Raw genomic sequence first — 23,865 nt, forward strand, 5'->3', positions numbered from 1 at the left:
AGTGCCTGGATGATGTCACTGGGGAGAAGTGCTGAATGCTGCTGCTCCTCTGGCCAAGGGAGAACTTCTTCCTGCTTCCTTGTCCAGTGTTTGTGAGGAGGGCAAGGTCAGTCATGGAGCTGATACAGGGAGAAACACCTAAACATGCCTGGAATTTTTAGTGTGAACCCAGAAATTCAAGCTTTATTCATTTCTCTGTGTTAGTTTACTCTTTCAACAGCAGCTGGAAAAGATTCTTCCTATGTGAATGGGTGCTCAAGATCCCACAGTGGTTAGAAACAAGCAAACCAGCAAGCTTTGATGGTTCCCTACATCCTGGCTGCTGCCCATTTCTCAGCAGCTTGGAAGCATCTTCCTGGGCACAGAAAGGTTGTGCAGTTGGGAGCATCAGGTGGCCTGTATTACAGAGAATCAAAAATGGGAGTTCTGGCCCCATAAATCAATAATATGGGATGATACCTGGATGCAAAAACTTCCTTTTATGAGATTTGCTGAAAACCACCCCCCAATATGAGATTGGGGCAGTGCTTTTAGAAGAAAAGCATCGAGTCTGGGGCTGGTCACTCCACAGCTGTTCCTGCTGGTGCAGTCCAGGATCTGGGGCCCTCAAGTCCTTGCTATTCTCCCATAGATCAGGATATTGCAGATGGAGGTAAGACTGGCATTCCTACAAGGAATCAAACGTACAAGTTGGATCTCTTTCCAAAAACAAGCTGAAGCAGTTTCAGGGAGTGCAGAGATCACAGAGGAACTTGTATTAGACAGCTGAACACTCCAGGTGACCCTGTGATTTTAAGAGATTCCTCTGCCCTGTTACTCTGCAAAAGCATCATGTGAATATGAAGGAAACTGGTCAGACCTCCAGAGAAAATAGTCAAATGAACTATCCACAAAGAAACAGGCTGTGGATATCCTTTTCCAGTCTTACAGTAGTGCTTTAATATTGCTGAGATTAAAGAAAATAATGAAAATGAGCAAATGTATGTAAGAAAGATGAAAGAGCTTAACTATTGTCATAATTCAATCAGCAGTTTTAGTAGTCATTTTTTTCCTGGACCACCTTTCTGTTTAATCAGTTTTGTGTGGTAACAGTAACCATCACTCACCTGGAACAGTGGTGGAAAATACTCTGCATATTTCTGCCGTTGGAGTAAAAGTTGCCATCTGAAATGGAGACCAGGCACCTACATCTCCATATTTCACAGATTATCAGTGATCCATAAATTAAAAGTTACAACCAGAAATCTCTTGAAGCTCAGCAAGGTGGTGTTTGAAAAGAAGGGCAGAGGGCATGTTGATGAGACTACACCTCTCCACATTTTCAAGGGAAAGCTGTTTTTTGAATCTCTTCAGAGATGCATTGATCTGCACTTCTGGGTGTCTTTTAAGCTTGACCCCTTAGGTCCCCTCTGCCTCATGCATCTCCTTAACAGCTGCTTTTACAGTTTTCAAAGGCAATGATCGAGTAGTTAAAACTTCATAGAATGCCAGAATGGGTTGGGTTGGAAAGGATCTTAAAGCTCATCTCATTCTACCCCCTGCCATGGACGGGGACACCTTCCACTAGCCCAGGCTGCTCCAAGCCCTGTCCAACCTGGGCTTGGACACTTCCAGGGATCCAGGGGCAGCCACAGCTTGTCTGGGTACCCTGTGCCAGGGCCTCCCCACCCTCAGGGGAAAGGATTCATTCCTCACATCTGTGACATCTCATTTCATAGTAAGATCAGACAGTGAGGACTCTATCAAAGGCCTTGGTGTTCTCTTTGAAATCCAAATGCTAGTGAAAGAACTGTGTGATCTCATCTGGGGCCTGCAGAGCCAAGCGTATGTGTCCATGTGAGCAGGATTCCCTGGATGTGACCAAAAAAATGGCACCAGGGCAGCCTGGCTCCACAACCAGGTACCTTCACATGGAGCTGTTCCCTTGCACCCTCTTCTGCTGAAGCACTGATGCTTTATTCCAGAGGGTTGAGTTTCTGTCAATGGACTCATCTGGCTGCTGCCTTTGTAGACCTTTCTTCTAAAATTTTGGACTTGTTCTTTCTCATCTCCTCTTGCTCTGAGAAGCAGCTGGCAGGGTCTTGCTCAGAGCTCTGCTTCCTCCAGCATAGAGGAGCTCAGTATTTTGGTTATTGAGAAGTGAGAACTCCTTTCCTTTAGGAGAGGGTTCAGTATCTTGGATAAACAATGTAAAAGGGAACTCTAAACAGCTGCTGGTTTGGAGGAGAAGTTGTGAGCTTGACTTCCTTATGTAAAGCTAAAATCTTGGAGGGGTGAAAGAAAGTTTGGATTTTATGGCAAGTGAACTGCCTGTGGGAGTAGGTTGGAAAAGACATTTCTGTTCTCAGTTCTGTGTGTGCCAAAGATAGAGAGAGATAAGAAACTGAGAAAATGCATACTTTAATAAAAGCTGTTCTGTTCTATACAGGTTTTTTGTTCTCCTGATGACCTGATTGTTCTATGCTGCAGGGAGAGCTCCGGGAAACTGCAGCTTCCTGGTGTGAAGGATCCTGACATTTCCTGGTTATGTGGAGAACAGATTTTGTAGTTACCACCTTTTCTCCCATGATAATCTATGGGGTTATGTTTGTGGACTTCCTCCTGAGGGGCAGGTCTAATCTCTATTCTCTGTGACCAGGGACAGGACCCAGGGAATGGCTGGAGCTGTGTCAGGGAAGGGGTGGGATGGAGAGCAGGGAAAGGTTCTTCCCCCAGAGGCTGCTGGGCACTGCCCAGGCTCCCCAGGGAATGGGCACGGGCCCCGAGGCTGCCAGAGCTCCAGGAGCGTTTGGACAGCGCTGCCAGGGGTGCCCAGGGTGGGGATGCTGGGGTATCTGTGCAGGGATAGGGGCTGGGCTCAATGATCCCTGTGGGGCCCTTCCCACTCAGGGTATTTTAAATAGTACATGGAGTTCCAAGTGTCTTTGTCTGAGAACACCAGAAAGGTGATTACTGGAACATCCCCAAATTTTTTTGTTAAAATGGTTGCTGGAGCTGCTCATTCATTAGGGGCTTAATCTTTAAGACCATAATCCTTTATTCATTCATAGTCTGAAGGACTTCTCTGGTACTGAACTGGGCATGTTCAGTAACTAATGTTCATTTTTTCCACATTTTCTCATCCCTGAGATCACCATGTGCAGACTTTGTCTTCGAAGACAATCCTGAAGAGTGTTGGACTTGATTGGAGATTATGGTGATAAATGAAGTCTTTATCATGAGCTTGCTGGACACAGACTAAATCCACGAGATGTCCACCAAGACTGCTGCTCTCCTCTCTCATCTTTAGGATGAGACGCTACTTTTGTTTTCTTCTGACTTTTTAGTGTCTCATCTTCTGCTGTGACTGGAAGGCTTTATCAGCTAGGCTTGTAATTAGCAATTGCATCCTATTGTTAGGGATAAATATCCCAGATTTCATGGGAAATCTTTCCAAGATGGAGTTCTTATAATGATAAAGCTGAGCAAAATTGGAAATGGGATACAGAGGAGCAGGGGAAAAAAACAAGGGTAAAAGTTAATGAGTTTTGCTGTAAATAAAACAAGTGCACATTCTACGTCTCATTAGAGATCAGACCAAAGGAGACTGGCAAAGTTGCTGGAGGATCCTTAGATCCATTTTTTCTTAGGCTCTTGCTGTTTGCTTTGTTCTGCCAACATCTGGGAACAGAGTGTGCTGTGCAGAACATCCCATTGCTCACAAAAGGGCCAGGCCCCAAAAATAGCACATCCAGGAAGATCTTGTACTGCTGGTGGCTCCCAGGTCTCCATCTCTCTTCAAGTGCCTCACCAAGGCTGTTCTCTCCCAGCTGGATGTCACTTAGCATTGTCAGTGGCATGTGTGAAGTGTTGGGGGTCTGCCTGTCTTACCTGGCATCTGTCTCTTATCATTAACTCGGATTCTCAGAGGAATTTTCCTTACCTGGAAGCTTCTGGCAGGGATCTTATTCTTGCTGAACTTGACTGAAATGTGCAAGTTCCTACAAACACTTCCCAACTTCTTCCAAGTGTGGCTGTCCTTGCTACGCTTGGAAAAACCAAAAGCTTTTTGAACTGTAGCAGAACACAGAACACAGGGCTAACCCAGTGTTTGTGTTTCTGTGGTCATTCCTACAATCCCACATACTCCTGCTGGCTGCCTTAGATCTGTTTGGGTCTCAGGCATTTACAGGCTGCTCTGTTACACCAGTTGCTGAGGTGTGAGTACGTATTTAATCCAGCCAACTCCAAAATAACAACCTCGTAGTGGATACTCAGCCTCACTAAAGTGACCAGCCCGAGTATGACAGTGCTGTGGTCAGGATGGTTTTTCGGTTCCTTTGCAATCAGGTGCTTCCTTGGCTTTGGGAGGCTCTTCCTAAGTTCCTCTCCACACTCCTCCCAAGTGTTGGGAGTTATTTGAGCCAAGACAGGTGGCAGCACCTGCTGCCTGCCTTGGGTGACCTCAGTCAGGGTGTTAATCTGTTGATTTTGGAGCTCTGACTTGGTCGTGGCTTCCTGTCACCTCCCAGCCCTGGAACCAGCAAGTGCACTGGGATGGCTGCTCCCTAAAGCATCTGCTCTTCTGTTGAACCTGAACCTTTCCAGCTCTGAAGGTGCATCCCATCCTACATCTGAACTTTGAACATCTCCACAAAACTGCCTTCAAATGACAGCAGCTCTGTAGTAGGGGTCAGATTTTTGGGCTACTGTGGAGGAATCCATCAGGAAGGCTCTTTCAGGCTGCAGGAGGGACTCATAAAAGGGTTCATAAAGCTTCAGTGATCACCTTTAGAGGACTTAAGTGTGAAAGCAAAGGTCCCCTTGCACAGAATCAGGGGCTGCTGTTCCACACATGTACCAAGTTTTTGGTTCTCAGGTCATATAAATGATCAGCAGATCATCATAAGTGAAGTTCCTGAGACTGTCTTTAAAAAAATTGAAATCAGTCTTGGGCACTTTTCTTCTTTTGAAATGGAAGCATCACCATTTGCATTTTCTTCTGAACATTTTTGGCACAGCTTGTTGGTTTTTTTTTTTTTCCTTCCTTTCACATGGATACACTTGGGCATGGCAATGAATGTGGAACTTGTGAGTTTGTTTCAGTTGAGCAGGTTTTAAAATCTGCTTAGACCATCTGATCAATCTTGTTAAGAGCACACAGTTCCAGAACAGCATTCACTTGTTAGAAAACTTTCAATTCTGAGAGGGAATGAGCTCAGTCTGCCATCATCTTGAATTTTAGGGGGAAATTTTGAAGGAGGATCCTCATAGCAGAAAATATATGTTGAGGGATTGAATTGGCATGGGGATGACTTGAGGAGGAAGGAAAGAACAGGTGGGTTGGGGGCGTTGTGGATGCATCTTGGGAGTCCATGTCACCCTGAGGATCTGAGTCCTGTGTCTGAAGAAGGGTGTCCATCAGCCACCTTTGTTTCCAGATCTCCTCCAGTGTGTCCTGGAGTGATAGGTAACCAGTCGCTTCCTTTATTTGTAACACATTTTCTGCTCTGTTACTGAAAACACATAAAAGTCTCAGGAAGAGGTGGGGGCTAAAAGTTAGGAGAGAGAGAAACCTTGTGCCTTTGTGAACTGAAACAGCAGCACCTGCGGCAGCTGATTCCTGAGAGCAGAGCAGGGCCTGGGTTATGGGTGAGCAGCCAGCACAGAGACAGCTTGTGTGGGAAGGAAGGCCATGGAGCACTTGTTGCCCTGTTCCTGACCGCAGGTTACAAGACAGATCCATGAGCATGAGCAGGAGAACGAGCTGCGGGAACAGATGTCAGGATATAAGCGGATGCGGCGCCAGCACCAGAAGCAGCTGATCGCCCTGGAGAACAAGTTGAAGGCTGAGATGGACGAGCACCGCCTCAAGCTGCAGAAGGAGGTGGAGACACATGCCAACAACTCGTCCATTGAGCTGGAGAAGCTGGCCAAGAAGCAAGTGGCTGTGATGGAGAAGGAGGTGAGTGCAGGGAGCTGTCCCTGAGGATCCGAGGGACAAGAATCCAGGTCTCCAAGGGGGGCTGTGGGAGTTGCTGCTCAAAGCCATAGTCTGAGGTGCACCTTGTGCTCCCTGTCCTTGACCAGAGCTGCCTCAAGTCACCCTTCTGGATGTGGGCAGTCCATTGGCATCCACCAGTGCACAGCTGGGTAAAAGAGGCTGTGGGAGCTTTATCTCACAGCTAAGGAGGTGACAAAGCCATCAGTCTAAAAATCAGCACGTTGATCCCTATAGTGAACTAGTGGGGTTGTGCCCTCTGGGGTGGTTTTGGTGGGGAAATAAGCACAAGGAAGCCCTCAGATTTATGTGAGCATTTTCTGTGCAAGTAGCTTTCCTGTGGCTGAGTGCTCATGGCTTTGTCTAGCACAGTCACCGAAATGACTGACCAAAAATCACAACACTGATTTGTGCTGGATTTTGCACCTGCTCACTCACCCTTTTTTTGGTTTGTTTTTTTTTTTTTTTTCCCCCTCCTCTCTACATTGCAGGCAAAGGCAGCTGCAGCAGATGAAAAGAAATTCCAGCAACAGATTTTGGCTCAGCAAAAGAAAGACCTGGCGACCTTTTTAGAAAGTCAGAAGAAACAATACAAGCTTTGCAAGGAAAAGATTAAAGAGGCAAGAAATTCTCATTTTCGGGGCTGAAGGGATGTGGAATGAACGCGAACCAGTCTTTTGTTTTGATAAACTTGGACCAGCCCAGGGGTTTAAGGGATCCTGTCAGGCTTGGAAGCAATTTTGGATTCTCAGCAAGTGAATTTCCAGAACAATTTGTGAGGGTGGCTACAGGTGCCTTCACAATTTGCTGTAGAGCAGAATCTTTGAAACCAAGGGTGATGAGGGAAAATGGGACTTCACAGAGAGTTCTTCTTCCCCTTTCTCCTCATCTGTTTTCTTTTTCTAAGTAATCAGAGCAGCCATTCAATGTCCCTTGACTAAAAGCCCTGTGATCACTTACATAAATTAGGAAGAGAAGTAACTTCATATGTAGCTTATCTGTGCCAAAATGCATTACTTCAGTAGTGTCTCCACGACATTGCAAAAATAATTTGCTGTTAAGAAGGTAAAGGTGAGAAAATGATTATCAAGGAACTCAGTGGCCACTTTTCCTCCTACTCTTGGTGTGGGTCCTGGTACAGCTATAGGGGCAGCAGGGCTGGGCATGGCCAGGTGATAGGTCTGGTTCTGTTGGTTTTGTAGTAGGGTTTTGGTGTCCTTTCATGAACTGAATGGCAGAGGAGGAGCCAGGAAGGTCCCCAAGTCCTGTGTCACTGTAGTGCTAAGGGAAGCCTTGTTCTGACCCTGCAGGAAATGAATGAGGACCACAGCACGCCCAAGAAAGAGAAGCAAGAAAGGATATCCAAACACAAAGAGAACCTGCAGCACACACAGGCTGAAGAGGAGGCCCAACTTCTCACCCAGCAGAGACTCTACTACGACAAAAACTGCCGTTTCTTCAAGAGAAAAACGATGATCAAGAGGCACGAGATGGAGCAGCAGAACATTCGGGAAGTATGGCACTCCTCACTTCCTCTCCCAGTGTTTCTTTAGCTGCTTTAGCTTTGTGTCTTGGCTGAAGTTAGGTCTTCATGTTTCTAGTTGCTAAATAGAACTGAGAAAAATGTAACAAAAAAGTTTTGGGAAGTGGTCTTCCATGCAGCTGTGGCTGCTTTGATCAGTTGAGGGATGGCATTGTTGACTGCAGACACAAACACCCTGTGGACCACCCCCTCTGGGCTTGCTGCTTCATCCCAGCTTCTGAAGTGTTGGATTTGGGGGATCCTGCCCCGGTTTGGGCTGTGGTGAGGGGCCAGGAAGAGCTGCGGGATGTGGATGTGGGTTGTCAAGGAGCAGCTTTTCACATCCTGCTTCCCCTCGTTGGTTTTTGCCCCTTGCCTCAGGGCTGCCTGTGGTCAAACACCACTTTGGAGAAAGAGTTTCCACTTGGAGATGTTTCTGTGGTCATCACTGTAGTATCTGAATTCTTGCTTGATGTTATTTTTGGATAAAGACTGGCAGATGAGAGGGTGTTTTAGTGAAAGCTGAGTGAGGAGTGGTCAGAAATTTCCAATTCTACTTGGCCTGCTACCCTCAGGTTTTCCAGCATATTTTGTACTTGTTCAGAGCTTTGCTGCCCTTGAGTCCAGATGTGGCTGGGGCTGCTCAGCTGCTTTGCTGAGATCCAGATATCTCAACCCCAGCACCCTGAAAACGATTGACTCCAAAAAATCAGATTTGAGCACCCTTATCACAGCATGTCAGCTCTGTGGCAGAGTTCAGTTACCTAGCATGGCATTTAACCAGGAACACACCTGACCTCCTGCATTTAAGCTCTTACGAGAGACCTAATTTTCAGAATGATCTGAGTTTTTATTTCCTGAAAATTATGTCCCTACTAACTCAAATGTTCCAGTACTAACTACTTGGATGACTGAAGTAAATAACACTTTCAAAATGTGTTTTCCATGATATTTTAACTAACCACAGAGGTTGTTTTTGTGCAAGCGGAAAGTGTTTGAGGGAAGTGGAGTGACTTTGTGTTCATGCTGTGTGTGATCTAAAATCAGGTGTGGAATGGGCTCAGGAGAAGCTGGCTGAGCTATCCTGGATGAAAGCACATGGGCCACAACTCCTGCCTGGTCAGTGTCCCACCTGCCTTTGTGCCAAGTGGGAAGTGATTTTGGCACACCAGTACATCTAATTTTTAATCTTGGCTGTCAGGGGTCAAGTCTTGCTTAAATCTAAACACATGCTACACCCTTATGGCCAAGAGGGCAGAGAGAAACTCTGGCCCCGTTTCCTTCCCCATCCTCTCAGCTCAAACCTGTCCCAGGTGTAGCAGCCACAAGGGCTGAAGTTTGCAGGTGCTCCTGTTGAGAGTTACAATAGCATTACCACGTGTGAGCAGCAGCTCAGAATAATTAACATTTTTTTGCTTCTCCTGCAGAAACTCGTTAGGCTGAGGCAGCACTGGGCTCTCCCTGTGCTGAGTGCAGCGTGGGGTGGGGCAGCCCTGCTGTGCCTGGCTGATCCAGCACAGAGCACAGCGGTGAGGCTGTAACCTTAGCCTGGATCTGGGATGCACCAGCACCATCTGTGCCGGGGTACAGCTGGAGTCAGCTCTCTGCTCAACAGGGTGTGGCTGACACCTGGAGACACAAATATTTGCAATAATTAGGGAGAGAACTGGTGTCTTCCCCTTCCTGGGCTTGTAGCTTAGAGAAGGTTATCCCGGACTGTGGACACCCTGTGCAGCACCTCTTGGTGAACGCTGCAAAACTCTGTGAGCCTCGGGCTCCAGCCTCATTTTAAAAACATGCTGCACCTTGGGCCAAATCCCACCTGGACAATTCATTTTCTCACCTGAGGTGGTGTTAGAGCCATTGACCTCTGCTATGGCCACTCTAGTGCAGGTGACTGGGGAGGAGCTCATTCCCAGTGCCTGTCAGGGGCACAGGGGAATTTAAACCAGACAGGAGCCCCCGATTCTGTCGGTCACTCCAGCCCTGAGCACCCTGGGATGTATTCACTGAAAGCTGCTGCGAGTTTCAGCGGGCACAGAGGGCTTGTGTGAGGTCCTAGTGCCACCTGCTGGGGACTCCTGGGGCCATCCCAGAGCTGCCAGAGGATAGATGGATGGATTGGAGGGATGGGTGGAGGCATGGATAGATGGATGGTCGGTCGGTCACTAGGTGGTCACTCTTAGCATCCCCATGGTGCTGCTGGGTTCGTGTTTTCCTGTGACTGGTGAAGTCCCTGGTGTTGTGTAGAGGAATGAGCAGGACCCTCGGCCTCGTGAACTCGACTCCTCCAGGCAGGGATTCCCCCTCCTCAGCTGTGTGTGTCTGGCGCAGGAGCTGAACAAGAAGCGGACGCAGAAGGAGATGGAGCACGCGATGCTGATCCGGCACGACGAGTCCACACGGGAGCTGGAGTACCGGCAGCTGCACACGCTGCAGAAGCTGCGCATGGACCTCATCCGGCTGCAGCACCAGACTGAGCTCGAGAACCAGCTGGAGTACAACAAGCGGCGGGAGCGGGAGCTGCACAGGAAGCATTTCATGGAGCTCCGGCAGCAACCAAAGAACCTGAAGGTGCTGCAAGCTTTCCTTCCTCCTCCTCTGGCCTGTGTCCTCCTGTCCATGTCTCTTCCATGCAGCACCGTGCTGTGGGACCACTGCTCTCCACACCCTATGCTCTCCCTTGCATCCCCTCCCTTTGCACAGAGCAGCTCTGGATAAGGGAAGTTGTGGGCTGGGGTAGCCCAGAGATCACAGAGAGTTTTTAAAGTGCTGTGCTAATTGAGGTTGTTGGGAAAAATAGTCCAGTCCTAAGCAAAGTGGTACAGAACGTGTTTCTGATGAGCCGTGTGTTGTTCAGGCCCTTGCTGGTGTCAGCTTGGAATGATGAGGAGTTGGGTGCTGCTTTCAGCACCAGAGAGAAGACAGAGCACAGGGGTGTGCTGAGCTCTGTGCACTGCCCCAGTGTTGTTACAGACCCCTGAGCTGCTCTCTGCAGGAGAAGCCTGTTCCTCCTCCCAGTGTCAGCGAATCACGGAATATCCTGAGTGGGAAGGGCCCCACAAGGATCATCGAGTCTGAATCCTGGCCCTGCACAGACACCCTGGCAATCCCACCCTGTGCCTGAGAGCATTGTCCAAATGCTCCTGGAGCTCTGGCAGCCTCGGGCCGTGCCCATTCTTCCCCTTCTGGGGGGAAGAACCTTTCCCTGATCTCCAGCCTCAACCTCCCTGACACAGCTCCAGCCGTTCTCTGGAGTTCTGTCCCTGGTCATCAGAGAGAAGGCACATTGCTGTCACTCTGTCACACCGTCACTAGTTCTCAGATCTATAGCCTCCACATAGTGCAATGTTGAGGTGGGAAGGAAATGGAAGGGGAATGATGCTGTGAAAAAGCAAATACGTTTTGGGAGGCAGGCGATGGGCTGGGTGATCTGCAGGAAGCAGGGGCAGAGGGTGGAAGTGCCCTGGGCTGAGGAGGGCAGAGAGTGGGTCCTGTTCCTGGCCAGGCTGCAGCAGGGCCTGAGCTGATGCTGCTGGTTCATCCCTGTGGGAAGCACATGAAGGGGAGCACAGGGGAGCTGTGGTTCCCAGCACCCCCCACCCATGTGGACATACCACAACCTCTCCATTCCCAAAGCCCTTCACGCTCTTCATGTCATTCCTTCCTTGGCAGGCTATGGAAATGCAGATCAAAAAGCAGTTCCAGGACACATGCAAAGTGCAAACTAAGCAGTACAAAGCACTGAAGAATCACCAGCTGGAAGTAACTCCAAAGAGTGAGCACAAGACAATTCTGAAGAGCCTGAAGGACGAGCAGACGCGGAAGCTCGCCATCCTGGCTGAGCAGTACGAGCAGAGCATCAACGAGATGATGGCCTCGCAGGCGGTACGTGCAGGGGGCTCAGGGGGCTCTGGGGCCTGGCAGCACCCTGGGAGGGGTGCTTCTCCCGCCACTGAATTACAAAAACTGTTTAACTAACACATCAGGTGGCACTTTGCCTCTTGTAGTAAGTGTCCTGCGGAACATGCATCCTTCCCCTGCTCCCCTCACGTGCTGGGGTTTAGAATTGGATCTTCTGAGGCTCTGCCTCAGTGTGAGCAGAGAAGCTGCTGTTCATGAAGCCCTTCCTGCCTTCTCCCTCTGCCACCAACACCAGCGGCTTTGGGAAGAAAGAGTGGTGTGTCACTTGTGTCAGAGCAGAGGAATTCCCAGCGGGGGTTTGAGTGTTGTTTTCCCGATGCTCTCACAGCTCCGGCTGGATGAGGCCCAGGAAGCAGAATGCCAAGCCCTGAGACTGCAGCTCCAGCAGGAGATGGAGCTGCTCAATGCGTACCAGAGCAAAATTAAGATGCAGACAGAAGCACAGCATGAAAGGGAACTCCAAAAGCTGGAGCAACGGGTGTCGCTGCGCAGGGCACACCTGGAACAGAAGGTACGTTCCAGAGGGGATTTTGGGGATACCTGGAGTTGGGCTGGGACACGGAGCAGGGGTGGAGCTTCGCTGGGAGGCTGCTGACTGTGCTCGTTTCAGATCGAAGAGGAGCTCGCCGCTCTCCAGAAGGAACGCAGCGAGAGGATCAAGTTTCTGTTGGAAAGGCAGGAGCGAGAGATTGAGACGTTTGACATGGAGAGCTTGCGGATGGGCTTTGGGAATTTGGTCACATTAGAATATCCCAAGGAGGACTATAGATGAGGCTAAATTTCTTTGCCATTTTAAAAAAAACCAACACAAAAAGCAAACAAAGTAAGGATAAAACTTGCAAACCCAACATTCCCCATGTTGACGGGCGTGCTCTCTCTCTTTCTGTCTCTCTTACTGACATCGTGTCGGACCAGTGCCTGTATATTCTTACTCCATCAGGGGCCCCTTTCCCCCGTCACGTCCCGGTGCAGGACAGCTCCTGGCAGTCTTTTCCATAGTATGTCACAGTATTGATGTCTCTGTGCAATGATTAAAAATGTTTCAGTGAAAACTTTGGAGACAATTTTAATGGAGAAAAAAAAAAAAACATAAAAAAAAAACAACCCAAGTGGATGTATGTTGCTTTTGAGCAATCACTCATTTTACCACCAATCAATGAAAGTACAAGCAAAAAAATATTAATAATTAAAAGATATCTACGATCCCAGGGGGAGAGAGACTGAATCCGCAGCCTTACCTTAACTAGCTGCTGCATAATTTTATTTTATTTTTATTTTTTTGGTATTTATTCATCAGGAATAATTAAATAATAAAAAAAATTTTATTAAAGATTGAAAAAAATTTGATACATTTTACAGAAAAAAAACCTTAAATCGTGCTGTACATATCAGTGGTGACATATTATTACTTTTTTGGGGGTGGGGAGGGGCGGGGCAATGACGTGGTGATTTTTAGGAGAACCATGCCGGGGGCAGCAGGGACGAGCCCTGGCCCCTAGGCATATTCTTGATTGTATCATAAATCATTTTCTGCTGTCGCAGAGAATGTGAATACACTTAAATGAGCCCACAGGATCCCAGTAGCACAAATTGGGCTTTGTCAAATCGTGTATTTTGTGTATAGAAGGAATTTAAGGAGAGCTTTTACTTATTTTCATATTGTATTTTAACTGTTTCTCTGATCAAAAATTTTTTTACTTCTTTCCCCTGCTCCTGTCCCGCTCCAGCCACCCCCCACTCTCCAGTTCCGTTCCAGAGCTCAACACTGTCTGTTAGATCATCCCAGCCCTTTTCAGTTTTTCCTTTTATTTGTTTTTTGGGGGTTTTTTTTTGTTCCTCCCCCAAGTCCACCCCCAACCCCATGATCTTGGACATAAATATTGCATTATTCACACTTTCAAACTGTGTATTTTCTTACAATAAAAAGAGGAAAAAAAAAAGGCTTTACTTCTTTTGCATGCACTTTAAAAAAAAACAACAAAAAAAAAGGACAAAAAAACCAACAAAACAACAAAAACATTTTTCAGGTTCCAGGGAAGAGCATGAATAACTGTCAGAGCTTTTAATTATATTTGTAAATAAAAGTGTTCATCACAATGCCTGGCTGTGTCATTGCGGGAGGGGTGGCTCGTGGCCCAGCACCAGGTGCAAGATGGGGACAGGACATATTCCCAGGTGTCCCATTCCCCAGGTGTCCCTCAGCCTCAGGGCCTGGTTCCAGAGCTGGTTTCCTGACAGTGGAGGTTTTTAGGGTAATGAATTTTTTATTTTGTTCATGTCTTCCTCCCAGCCCAAGCAGTCCCAGGATGGATCAGCCTCGTGAGCAGTGCTCCAGCCTTAACTCTGGTGGGCCTTGGTCTGGAGTAGCTGGGGATGTTTTCCTGGAAAACCATTGATCCTGTTGAAATGTTTTAATGGCTGGGCTGAAGAACTGCCCCAGGGCAGCATGATCCACCTTTCTGAGTTATGGAATCCCCAGTTTTTACATGGCTGCTGCTGATTCCTGTTTGTTGGACCATTGTCATGGCAGAGCTTTGATACAGCAGCTTGAAAAAAAGGGGGAAGGCTCTTGATTCCATGAAGTTGAATTGCATTGGCTTCACCTTTTTTACATTTTTATAGCCATCAGGCTTGATCAAAGGCTCATTTCTGCTCTAAGCACATAGGAGACACCCCCAGGCCTGACTGCAAAGCTGCTGCAGGAGCAGGAAGCACCTGGGACCTGCAGCTAGGCTGGGAAGTGGCTTCAGGTCAGTACTGCTGGGGTGTCAGATCTGCTGTGGCAATGTGGGGGCTCCTGTGGAAGGAAGGAGCCTCCACAGATCTGGCAGTGCGGGAAGATCCCTTGGAAAGGAACTAAACGCTGGACATGATAGCTCTGAGCTGTCCCTCCAGCATCAGTGTGTCCCATGAATGGGGAGCCCTGGGCACAGCGTCCAGCCTTGTCCCCAGAGGACAGGAACCCCACACCACCACACTGCTCCCTGAGCATTGCCCTCATCCCCCAAGAAGACAACCAAGCACACCAAGTTCCTTGGGAAGCTTTTAATTGCACTGTGAGCAAACAGCAGGTCACCACAGGACTGAACAAAAAAGTAGTCTCAGCTTTGAGTGGCAGCAGAGAACAGAAGGAAGTTCTCCAGGCCAGCCCCTGCCTCCCCCTCGAGCTGCACCTTCACTGCTGTAGTGAGGCACTGGTCAAATGTAGTACAGGGAAAATAAAAAAAAAAAAGAAAGGGGAGGAAGTTTCCCTTAGACTGCACTCTCCTCTCCTGGAAAAGGGAGTCTCCACAGGCAGCATCCACCCCAAAGTGGTTCTGTACCCACAGCCCTGCCACCTCAAGCCATCCCAAGACAGCAGAGACTCCCTGAATTGACACTAATTCACAAAGGCTTTTGCTTCCCTTAAGCAGGTCAGTTTTCTAGGGACACCCATCAGCAGCTCTCTAGCTAGGATACCACAGGCATCAGCGCAGGCCTGGACACAGGGACACAGAGCAGGGACAGCGACAGGGTGACATTTCCAGCGGCCAGAGTGGGACAGTTGGGTTCAACTCATTAACAAAATGGAACTACAGTGCTGTGCCCCACCCATGGGTGCTGCAGTGCCCCACAGGCCCCGGCCCTACTTCCCCGAGAGCTGCTCGTAGAGCTTGGGCACGTAGTCATCCCACTCGGCCTGGTAGCAGGTGCCCGCCACTGGCGCCCCCAGCCCGTACTTGCTGCGGAAGGCGGCCACCTTGAACTTGCCACGCTTGTCCCCAGAGCGGTTGGACAGGACGGGCTCGTTGCAGGACAGCTGCTGGGGCTGCTCGTAGACCAGCCACACGTAGCGGTGCAGACCTGCACAGAGGGACAGAGGCAGGTGCTGAGGTGACCCCTGGAGATGGCTAAGGATGATGGAGATTAAGGCAGCTTAGCAAGGATGCACTAGATAGGCTTGATCCCTGCTTGTGCTGGCTGTGGCTACGTGCAGCCCGCAGCAATCCTGCACAGATCGTTTCCACAGGCAGTTTCCTGCAGGTTTCCCCCCCCCACACCCTTCTGCACTGGGTGGTGATCCATGTAGCACCACAGGGGAACTGCTGCAGGCACCAACCTGTTCCCTTGGGAGGCCCGGAGCCAACATAATCCGACATCACGGTCCCACTGCCCACATTGTTGCCTTTCATGTTGGTCACCAGGAAGTGATGCCACTCCCTGAAAGGAGAGGGCAAAGAATAATCAGACTGGCAGAACCCCAGGCAAAATCCTTTGTCACTCCAAGCTGCTGCTTTTCCATGAGGCTGTCAGCACAGGGCAAACAAACAGCTGCCACTCCTGGTTTGCCAAACCCAAAGAGCATCAGTCCCAGAGCAGGTACTGCTTCGCTGGGATGCACAGCCTGCCAAAACCAGCTCCATGTGGCTGCAGAAAACCCACAGCCTGACCTCTGAGAGTGGGTATTCCACACACTGCTGAGGCTGACTTGGGGAAAGTGAGCTGGTCCCAGATTTACAATTCTGCCACCAGCAAAGACCTAATTCCAATTCACGTGATTCCAATATCCATGTGATAAATTAGAGCAAGTAATAAATGCTGTGCTGCTCCAACTACAACAGACCTTTAAACACCCCTGGGGAAGACAGCTGCTCCTCTTCAAGCTATCCCTGGCTCAAGGAGTAATGCAAGGACACAGTTTCTGTGCCAAGCCACAGCCCCACAGCTGCACCTCAGGCAGAGCACAGTCCCACCTCCTCCTAAGCCTCTGCTCAGCCCAAGAGGGATGCTCCATTTTCCCCAGGCAAGACACGGAGCTGCCCAGCCCCATTACCTGAACTTTGGGTCCTTCCGACTGGGCGCATCAGGGTCTGTGAGAACCAGGGTGTAAAGCTTCTGGGGATCGCAGCCGTCCCACTCGATGCTGATGGGGCGATGCTGGACCTGCAAGGATGACCACGTTAGCACTGGCCCCGCTGCCAGCGCCAACCACCTGCCCTGCACACAGGGCCAGCATGACCTGCGCTGGCAGCGACACCCGAGGGGTTCCAGGCCATTCGTGCCAGCTCCCCCTGGCTGTGAGAGCCACGGGCCTTCTCTCCCGCGGCACGGCCGCCCCCGTACCAAGGCCGGCCCCAAAGCTCAGCCCCTCTCTCTCCCGCCGCACCCGGCGAAGCTCCGGCGGCGGCTGCCGGAGCGACCGCACAAGAGGCCCGACCGCATCCCGCCATTTTGCCGCGCCAACCCCCGCGCGCGGGGCCGGGCGCTGCTCACCTGAGTGGGCGTGAGCACCTTGCCCAGCTCGTCGATCTCCACGGAGCCATACTTGACCCGCAGTGGGTGCGCCGGCTTCTGCTCCACCTCGGCGAGGCTCAGCGGCCCGTCCCACTTCGCCAGGTCCACCGGCATAGCGACGTTTGCGGCAGCTACGACAGCTACGGCAGCTACGACAGCGGCGGCGGCGGCTCCGCGCTGTCCGCCCCCCGCGCCCATTGGCGGAGGCGCCGCCTCGCTCCTCTCCCATTGGTGGAGACGCACCTCTGGCCGCCCTCGAGCCAGCTTTAGGGCGCCCCCAGGCGGGGCCGGCCGAGCTGCGGTTACCTGGCGCAGTACTGTCGCCCCTGCCGCTAATTAGGTTAATTAATAATTAATGTTCCAGGGCCCAGTTGGGAAGCCCTGTGTGTCTCAGAGCTCTGCTTCACGCACGCTTTGATGCTTCCAAGCTGCCATGTGTAAGGTATCCTGGAGAAACCCGTGGATAGTTGCGTGGTTACGGCCCATGCTGTGGGGTTATACGGAGGAATAACCGTTTATCTCCGCTCTCCGCGCTCCGCTGCTTGTGGGGTGTCTCTAAGTAGGTGGATTGCAGTAGCTCTCTGGACGCGGGGGTCGCTGACCGCTCAAGGAACACCACTCCGGGAACACCGCTCTCTTTGGTTTAAACGCTGCCCGTCCATGGGCGGTACCGGGCGGCAGCGCCGGCCCCGCTCTGCTGGGGCCGCCCCACGTGGCGGGGGGGAGTGAGGTGACCCCAAGATGGCGGGCGGGGCTGGGGGTCTCAAGATGGCCACTGTCCAAAATGGCGCCCCTGAGGCGGCGGGGCCCGATCGGCGACCCCATCACGGGCCCCTCCCGGGCTCTAGCGGGCGGGTCCCCCCAGCCGGGCACGCCCGCCCTTCCCTGGCCTCTCGCCGGGGCGGCGGCCGGGCAGTACCACCTCCGCGGCGCTCTGGCAGCGGTACACAGCCATGCAGCTCCCCGGCGGGATGCCGCCGGCCCGGTTCTTCCTCGCCCTTTGTGTCTGGAGGCTGGTGCCGCGCCGGGAGGCCGCAGGTAGCGCGGGCTGAGGGGAGGGGAGTAGGGAACTGTGTCCCTTTTTCCTGATTCTGGTCTTCGCTGGTTGTTTTTAGTCACCTCAGAGGTCCCTCAGCAGTCCCCTAACAAGCACCCCTATTTGACACAACTAAAATATCCAGGTCTTTGCTGGCAGAAGGCAGCTTTGCCCATTTCCTACATCCTTAACGCCATCCCTTCTCTTTTCCAGGAACAGATGAAGTGGTCTTTGGGCAGGTGGGAGGAAGCATCCTCCTTTTATGCCGCAACGTGTCCAAAGAAGCTACCGAGGTGGTCTGGTTCCAAGGGGATCCGCACTCCTTTCCACCTCTCTTCTCCTCGAGGGTCTCCTTCCCCCCGGACGTCCGCTTCTCCCTGGTGGACAACAGCTCCCTGAGCATCACAGAGCTGCGTGTGCAGGACGAGGGCAACTATACCTGCAGGGAAGTGCTGAACAAGACGGACCATGAGCACAGGGTGCAGCTCCTGGTGGCCAGTAAGTCATTCCCGCAGCTGAGCTTCCTCCCCTTGGCCTTCCACATCCCCAAATTCATCTGGCACTGGTGGAAAAATAATATTAAAAAAGTGCAAGGTGGCTTTATCATGCAAAATCTCTCTCACATCTGCTCACAAGCACCAAAATGTGTGTCCAAATGGCTTGTCACAGATCTGGCATGTGCAGGGGAAATGCCAGCTCTTAAGTCCTCACTGTGTCTCTTCTTCATTGCTGGTGATAAACGAGTTTTTGGGCACATCTTCCATTCCCAGTAGCTATTCCAGGGGGCCCCTTTGCCTCAGAATCTGGCTGACTTGAGCCTTCATAAACCTTGGGGTGGGGGCTGCTGCTCGCTGTCTGCTTTTCGTTGTTTGGGATAGATGTGCTGTGTCATGCCTTGGTGCCATCCTTTCAGTGGGAGAACGGAGAGGGTCCCCAGCTGAGGAGTCGTACAGTGCAACCTTCTGATAATGACGGAAGCATGAAATTCCTCAGGTTTATGTGGGAGCAGTGTCCTGAGAGCGTGCCTGTTATCAGCACAGGCCAGTTCTTCCAGCCCTATTGTATCTTCTGGTGCCCTCTCCCCTTTCTATCTCTGTTTCCTTCGTTCATTCCCTTAGAAATGCTCAGAGCACAGGTGGAAGTTCGGGCTGGAAAGCGCTTAAGCTGGTTAGTTCCCTCCTGCTTCTGCCAGGGCACCATTATTTTGCCCTGATGCCTCATGTATTCCATGGGAGCAGCCCCCTCCAGATTAGCAAGGAGCACAGGTCCTGTGCCTGGTGCCACTCTTGGGCCCTTCAGGATTGAGAAGAGAGAAAATCCACTGCTTTTCCCATTTTGACCCTCTGTACTCCCTTGGCCCTTTCCTCTTTTGCCGCTCTTCCCATGTGTGAGAGCTGTTTGCCTTCAGGGTGTTCCTTCCTTTTACCTGTGTGTAAACATTGCACCTGTTTTGTACAGATTAACCTCTTGAAAGTTTACAGGAATAAAAATTCCCTTCCTGCAGCAAGGAACGTGCAGATGGGCTGTGCAAGGATTGAACCCCGGGCAGCTGCAGGGAATAAATATGTAGGCACTGGGCTTAGGAGTGGGGAGCCCCAAATCTGGAGCACTGGGGCAGAACACTTGGGAGAAAAACATATTTTTGGGGTGCCAAGTGTTGGTGCTGCACTCTGAACTTCATTTATTAGCCTGGAATTAATTGTGTGAACTAATTTCCAAATATGACAAAGGTGATGTGGGCATGCCCTTTGATAGATAAGAGAGATTTCTGGAGGTGCTTTAGGTCAGCAGGAGAAGCATCAGCAGAAGTTAGAAGTTTAACCTCTAACCTGTAGCAGGGCCCTGTTTTTTCACAATCCATGTTGGTGGAACATCTTATCCTGGGCTGGAGCAAATTTTGGACACAGACTTGGCACTGCTGTGAAAGAGCCTCGCAGAATCTGTAGAGGCTTTGTGTGGGAATTACCAGCTGACAGTCTTCAACCTGTCCCATGGGTGGTACCAAAAAGTTCTCTTTTTGTTTAAAACTGCACTTTGAAAACACCACAAGCAGTACAGTAAACATTCTAGTGACAGGACAAAGGTGCAGCCCTGCCTTATTGGGCTGTGATTCTGTGTTTGTTTTGGATGGGAAGCACCTGTGAAGGAGACGTGCAGTTCCACACCTCCCAGGGATTCCTTGGCGCATTTGTGTGTGGGTTGATACAAGCACTGTTGGCTCTTCTGTGGGTCAAACCACAACAGGTCCTTTTTGCTGGTGTTTTGTGAGGTTTTAAGGTTTGGGAGGGTGGAGATTTTTAGGCTTTTGGTTTGGTAACTTTGTGGGAGCAGATCTCTTGTTTAGACAGAGTTGTGCTGGGAGAGCCTGGGAGTTCAGGGTGCAAAGCTGATGGCTTCAGGAGGCTGTTCCTGAGGTCAGCACAGAAAGTGCAGCTCTGGCTGGACATCCTGGAAGGGCTGTGTCCACCTGGACATCCTGGAAGGGCTGTGCCCCACTGATGTGGGGCAGTTTCTGCTGGTTCAGGCTGACAGGATGCCATATTAAGCACAGCCAGGGTTTGGGATCAGTTTGATCGTCCCCAGAGCTGGGACACAGAGAGTGTTGCAGGGAACTTTCTTGCCAGAGCTGGGTGGTTTCAAAGATCACCCGAGGCGTGTGTACAGTTCCTGGAGAGCCAAGCCCCAGGAAGGTGCATTCTTGCAGCTCACACGAGGGTTTGCCGTGATGTTTGTTTTATTAATTCAAGTCATTTCAAAGTCCCCTGAATAAATGCTCCCCAAAATAAGCCTCAGACATCCCTCTGACTCCTCTGGTGTGGGGCTTGCTTTGGTTTGATCTCTTGGTGGGGTCTTGTTCAGCACTGGATTAGGCACACATAGGGGCACGGTATGTTAATTCTGGATCAGAGTCCAGAATTCCTCTGGCTGTTAAACCAGCACATGTGTGGATCTGTGTGCGGAAGTAGCAGCTGGGAGAGAGCCAGGACTGTGCCTTGTTCTCAAGTGGTGATTCCATGTCCCTCCGTGGTACCTGTGGCATGGGGACCAAGGCAGTGGGATTTCATTCTCCCACTGCATTTTTAGGTGTTTATCTCATTTCCATTGGATAAAACTGTGGCAATATTTTTTTCCCTCCCTCAAGGCTTGGCTGTGGGGGCTGTGACAGCCCTTCACAGTCCCTGCTGGCTGTCACTTAGAGCTGCGCATGCCTGGGGTTGCGGGATGCAGCTCAGGGAGCAAGACTTGCAGGGAAACAGGAAAGATTTTTCAAGGGGAATGATGACAAATGAATTCCAGCCCTGGCAGTGTTTCTGACCACATGCTGTCCTTGCTGCTAGATCCACCACAGGCAACGCCGAAGTGCTGGGCTGAGACCTCCTCATCAGGGCTGATGCTGCAGCTGTTCTGCAGCTGGCCCGGGGGGTACCCCCACCCCACCCTGCACTGGAGAGAAGAGGGGCAGGATCTGGAGAACTCCAGCTGGGTCATCAGCTCCACCAGCTCCTCGGACACCCACGTGGAGACGCTGAACAGCTCCCACCTCTCCCACCGAAAAGTCTTCAAGTGTGTGGGTAGCCACGTGGTGAAGCAGGAGCAGCCTGCCTGCACTGTGGAGATAAGTGAGTGGATTTGCTGCCTCATTAACTGTTAATGAAGCTGCTGAAAGTGGGGCAGGTGGGTACCCCGGTCATTCCCTGCTCTCCAGAGCACTGAGGTGGTCAGGGAAGCCAAGAGGCAGCATGGCAGGGCACACGTGCAGCCCAAGGCACAGATGTCCTGCAGCTGAGATCCATCACGGCAGGGTTGCAGGTGAGCTGTGTTTTGGGCCCATCTTCAGGGGCCGACAACTTTCACCACAGCAGTGTTTTCTCCTGTGGAAAGCTTCCACACACCTGCATGAAAGCGAGAGGTGGTTTGGGGACTGTGGGCAGCTTGAGATGGAAGTTTGGTAGGGTTGGGTGTAAGGGTTGTGTGTGCCCTTCAGGCATTTCAGGGATCTGAGCGGTTTATGAAAACCTGGGCTGTATTTATCCTCCAAGGATTGTCAGGGCTTCTTCACAAGAGCTCTGCTGACCCCAAGGAAAATAATACCTGGGCTGCTCTTCTCCTGTCTGCCATTTACCTGCTGGCTACCTCAGACCACTTTTCCCCAGGGATATCAAGACAGGTGTCAGAAGGGGCTGAGCACCATGAAAGCTGCTCAGGTCACTCCTTGGGAGGCTCTTGAGTGAGCTAAATGCTAAACCCACAGTGCTCAACTCACAGACGCCTGCCTGCCTCCCTTCTGTTAATGATTATTAATCAGCCAGAAGCTTGATTGCTCGTTATGTTAATTGCTTCCATTCCCTCCTTGACTTCTGTTTTTGTTTTCGCCTGGGGCTGTTCAGAACTCCCTTCCCTGGAATCTGAGCCCCCCCAGACCTGCTTTGTGGGTGACAACGTGACCCTGACATGCCGGGTGACCGAGAGCACTCCGGCGGCTCGGCTCAGCTGGCTCCGGAACATCACCCAACCCGAGGTGGAGATCCAGCCTGGGGGGAGGTTCCTCATCGCCCAGGAGGGCAGCGTGTCCCGGCTCACCATCCAGAACTGCTCCCAGGGCACCGATGGCGGCTGCTACATCTGCAAGGCCCAGAACCCCGTGGGGCTCAGGGAGCTCTTCATCTGCCTCACGGTGAAGCGTAAGTGGGGCTGTGGCAGGAGGCCTTGGGGGCACAGCACACCCGCTCTTTGGCTTGCACTGAGAATTCCTCATCCATCTGTGTCCCGGTGACAAGCTCCTCCTGTGTCCCCTCTCCACAGAGCCAGTGAACATCGTTGGCGTCGTGGGTGCTGTGGTGGTCCTGTCCCTCCTGGCTGTTCTCACCGTCACCGGGGTTGTGTTGTACTACAATCCCCTCCTGTGCCTAAGAGGTAGGGATTGGTTCCTCCTTCCTGGGGGTTTATCCCTAACCTGCTTGTCCCTCCCAGTGCTGGAGTCAGTCAGGGTTGCCTGTGACCATGTGGGGGAGGCAGACGTGGAGGCAGGATTGGCAGGGATTGTCCAGTGGCACTGCCAGGGGGGCAGTTTCTAACACTGTCTCTCTCTTCTCTCCCATTCAGGTGCTGCATTCAGGTGAGTGTTGACATTCCTCAGCCCAGTCCCTCATGGCATCACTACTCTGCATTCCTGTAGGGCAGGGAACAGGCTCCCCTCAGCCTTTCATCCAGTTTGTTCTGCTGTTCCCAGGAATGCAGACTCGGGGGATGTCTTAGTGCTGGTGGACTCTGAAGACGACGAGGAGGGGAAGGGGTCCAAGGAGGCCCTGAGCAGCTACACTGAGCACGAGGCCATGGCGCTGGTCAGTGGGAGCAGGGCCCAGGCTGCTGACCTGAGCCACCTCACGGAAGGTGAGGAGCCACCTGCTCCCTGCTGAGCTTTAGGTCTTCCCAGAGGAATTCCTCATGGCTGGCGTAGCTGAGATGCTGCTGCTCTGTGCCCTTTGTAGGTGACGATGACGAGATCCATGGCACGCTCTCCCCACAGGAAGGGAGAGAAGAAACACGAGGCCCATAGCTTCTGTCCCTCCTTGGGGAAGCACACAGAGCTCCCGCTGGAATCCAGCATCAAGCAGGCCGTCCTTGTATGTGGCTGAGCACAGGCTGTCAGTGTCCTGTGCCAGGACACTTCAGGCAGAGCCATCCCACCTCTCTCCACCTGCCGTTCCACAGTTTCACTCCATCCTTCCCCAGCCATGTTTCTCCATTCCTTTTCTCCTCTTCCATTTCCCATCTTGTTTTGGGTGTCCTTAAAGCAAGGTGACTCCCAGCGCAGGCAGAGCATGGGAACACCCACTCACTTCAATGCCTGTGACAGACTCAAATTCACGTGTGGGATTCTGGCTCAGTCTCCATGAGCAGCTCTGGGATGGAGAAAGTCACCATGGGGCTGCAGTGGTCCTGGGGTGAGGGAAGAAACAAGGGGTGTGCAGGCAGGACATGGGTGACACTGACTCTGGGGAGGCTGAATTGTTTTTATTATAAATATTTCCTCTATTCCTTCTGTGGTGTTGCTCTGTGTCCAAGCCAGGAGTTAATCTGTTCCTTGTGGAGTGTGTGGAGGGTAATGGGGGCATGAGCACACATAAT

General features: G+C 51.3%; 3 protein-coding genes across 7 annotated transcripts in view; 2 read left to right on the forward strand and 1 right to left on the reverse strand.

Moving 5' to 3' along the window:
- The window catches only part of TAOK3 (TAO kinase 3), a 74,917-nt gene extending 61,394 nt beyond the window's left edge, over positions 1 to 13,523 (forward strand). For all 5 annotated transcript variants that reach the window (XM_042031088.1, XM_042031091.1, XM_042031093.1 and 2 more), the window contains 7 exons: positions 5,708 to 5,944; positions 6,472 to 6,600; positions 7,291 to 7,494; positions 9,837 to 10,076; positions 11,178 to 11,390; positions 11,755 to 11,937; positions 12,037 to 13,523. In XM_042031088.1, coding sequence (XP_041887022.1) covers positions 5,708 to 5,944; positions 6,472 to 6,600; positions 7,291 to 7,494; positions 9,837 to 10,076; positions 11,178 to 11,390; positions 11,755 to 11,937; positions 12,037 to 12,198 — 1,368 coding nt within the window. In that variant the 3' untranslated portion in view covers positions 12,199 to 13,523. The remainder of the gene's footprint in view (positions 1 to 5,707; positions 5,945 to 6,471; positions 6,601 to 7,290; positions 7,495 to 9,836; positions 10,077 to 11,177; positions 11,391 to 11,754; positions 11,938 to 12,036) is intronic.
- A 933-nt stretch (positions 13,524 to 14,456) lies between these two features.
- Positions 14,457 to 16,878, reverse strand: PEBP1 (phosphatidylethanolamine binding protein 1). The gene is made up of 4 exons (XM_042031099.1): positions 16,680 to 16,878; positions 16,240 to 16,349; positions 15,526 to 15,626; positions 14,457 to 15,269 (listed from the first exon to the last, which is right to left on the reverse strand). The coding sequence occupies exons 1-4, from the start codon at positions 16,812 to 16,814 to the stop codon at positions 15,052 to 15,054; spliced, it is 564 nt and encodes a 187-aa protein (XP_041887033.1). The 5' UTR covers positions 16,815 to 16,878; the 3' UTR covers positions 14,457 to 15,051.
- Positions 16,879 to 17,438: 560 nt separating this feature from the next.
- VSIG10 (V-set and immunoglobulin domain containing 10) lies at positions 17,439 to 23,779 on the forward strand. Its single transcript, XM_042031095.1, has 8 exons — positions 17,439 to 17,738; positions 17,950 to 18,234; positions 21,075 to 21,356; positions 22,125 to 22,418; positions 22,540 to 22,650; positions 22,840 to 22,852; positions 22,967 to 23,127; positions 23,226 to 23,779. Exons 1-8 carry the CDS (start codon positions 17,654 to 17,656, stop codon positions 23,291 to 23,293), a joined length of 1,299 nt encoding a protein of 432 aa, XP_041887029.1. The 5' UTR covers positions 17,439 to 17,653; the 3' UTR covers positions 23,294 to 23,779.
- The last annotated feature ends 86 nt before the right edge of the window (positions 23,780 to 23,865 follow it).

This window comes from Corvus kubaryi, unplaced genomic scaffold, assembly GCF_017639235.1.
Source record: "Corvus kubaryi isolate FWS band 111438036 unplaced genomic scaffold, C.kubaryi_AGA036_p1.0 37337, whole genome shotgun sequence".
Taxonomy (NCBI): domain Eukaryota; kingdom Metazoa; phylum Chordata; class Aves; order Passeriformes; family Corvidae; genus Corvus; species Corvus kubaryi.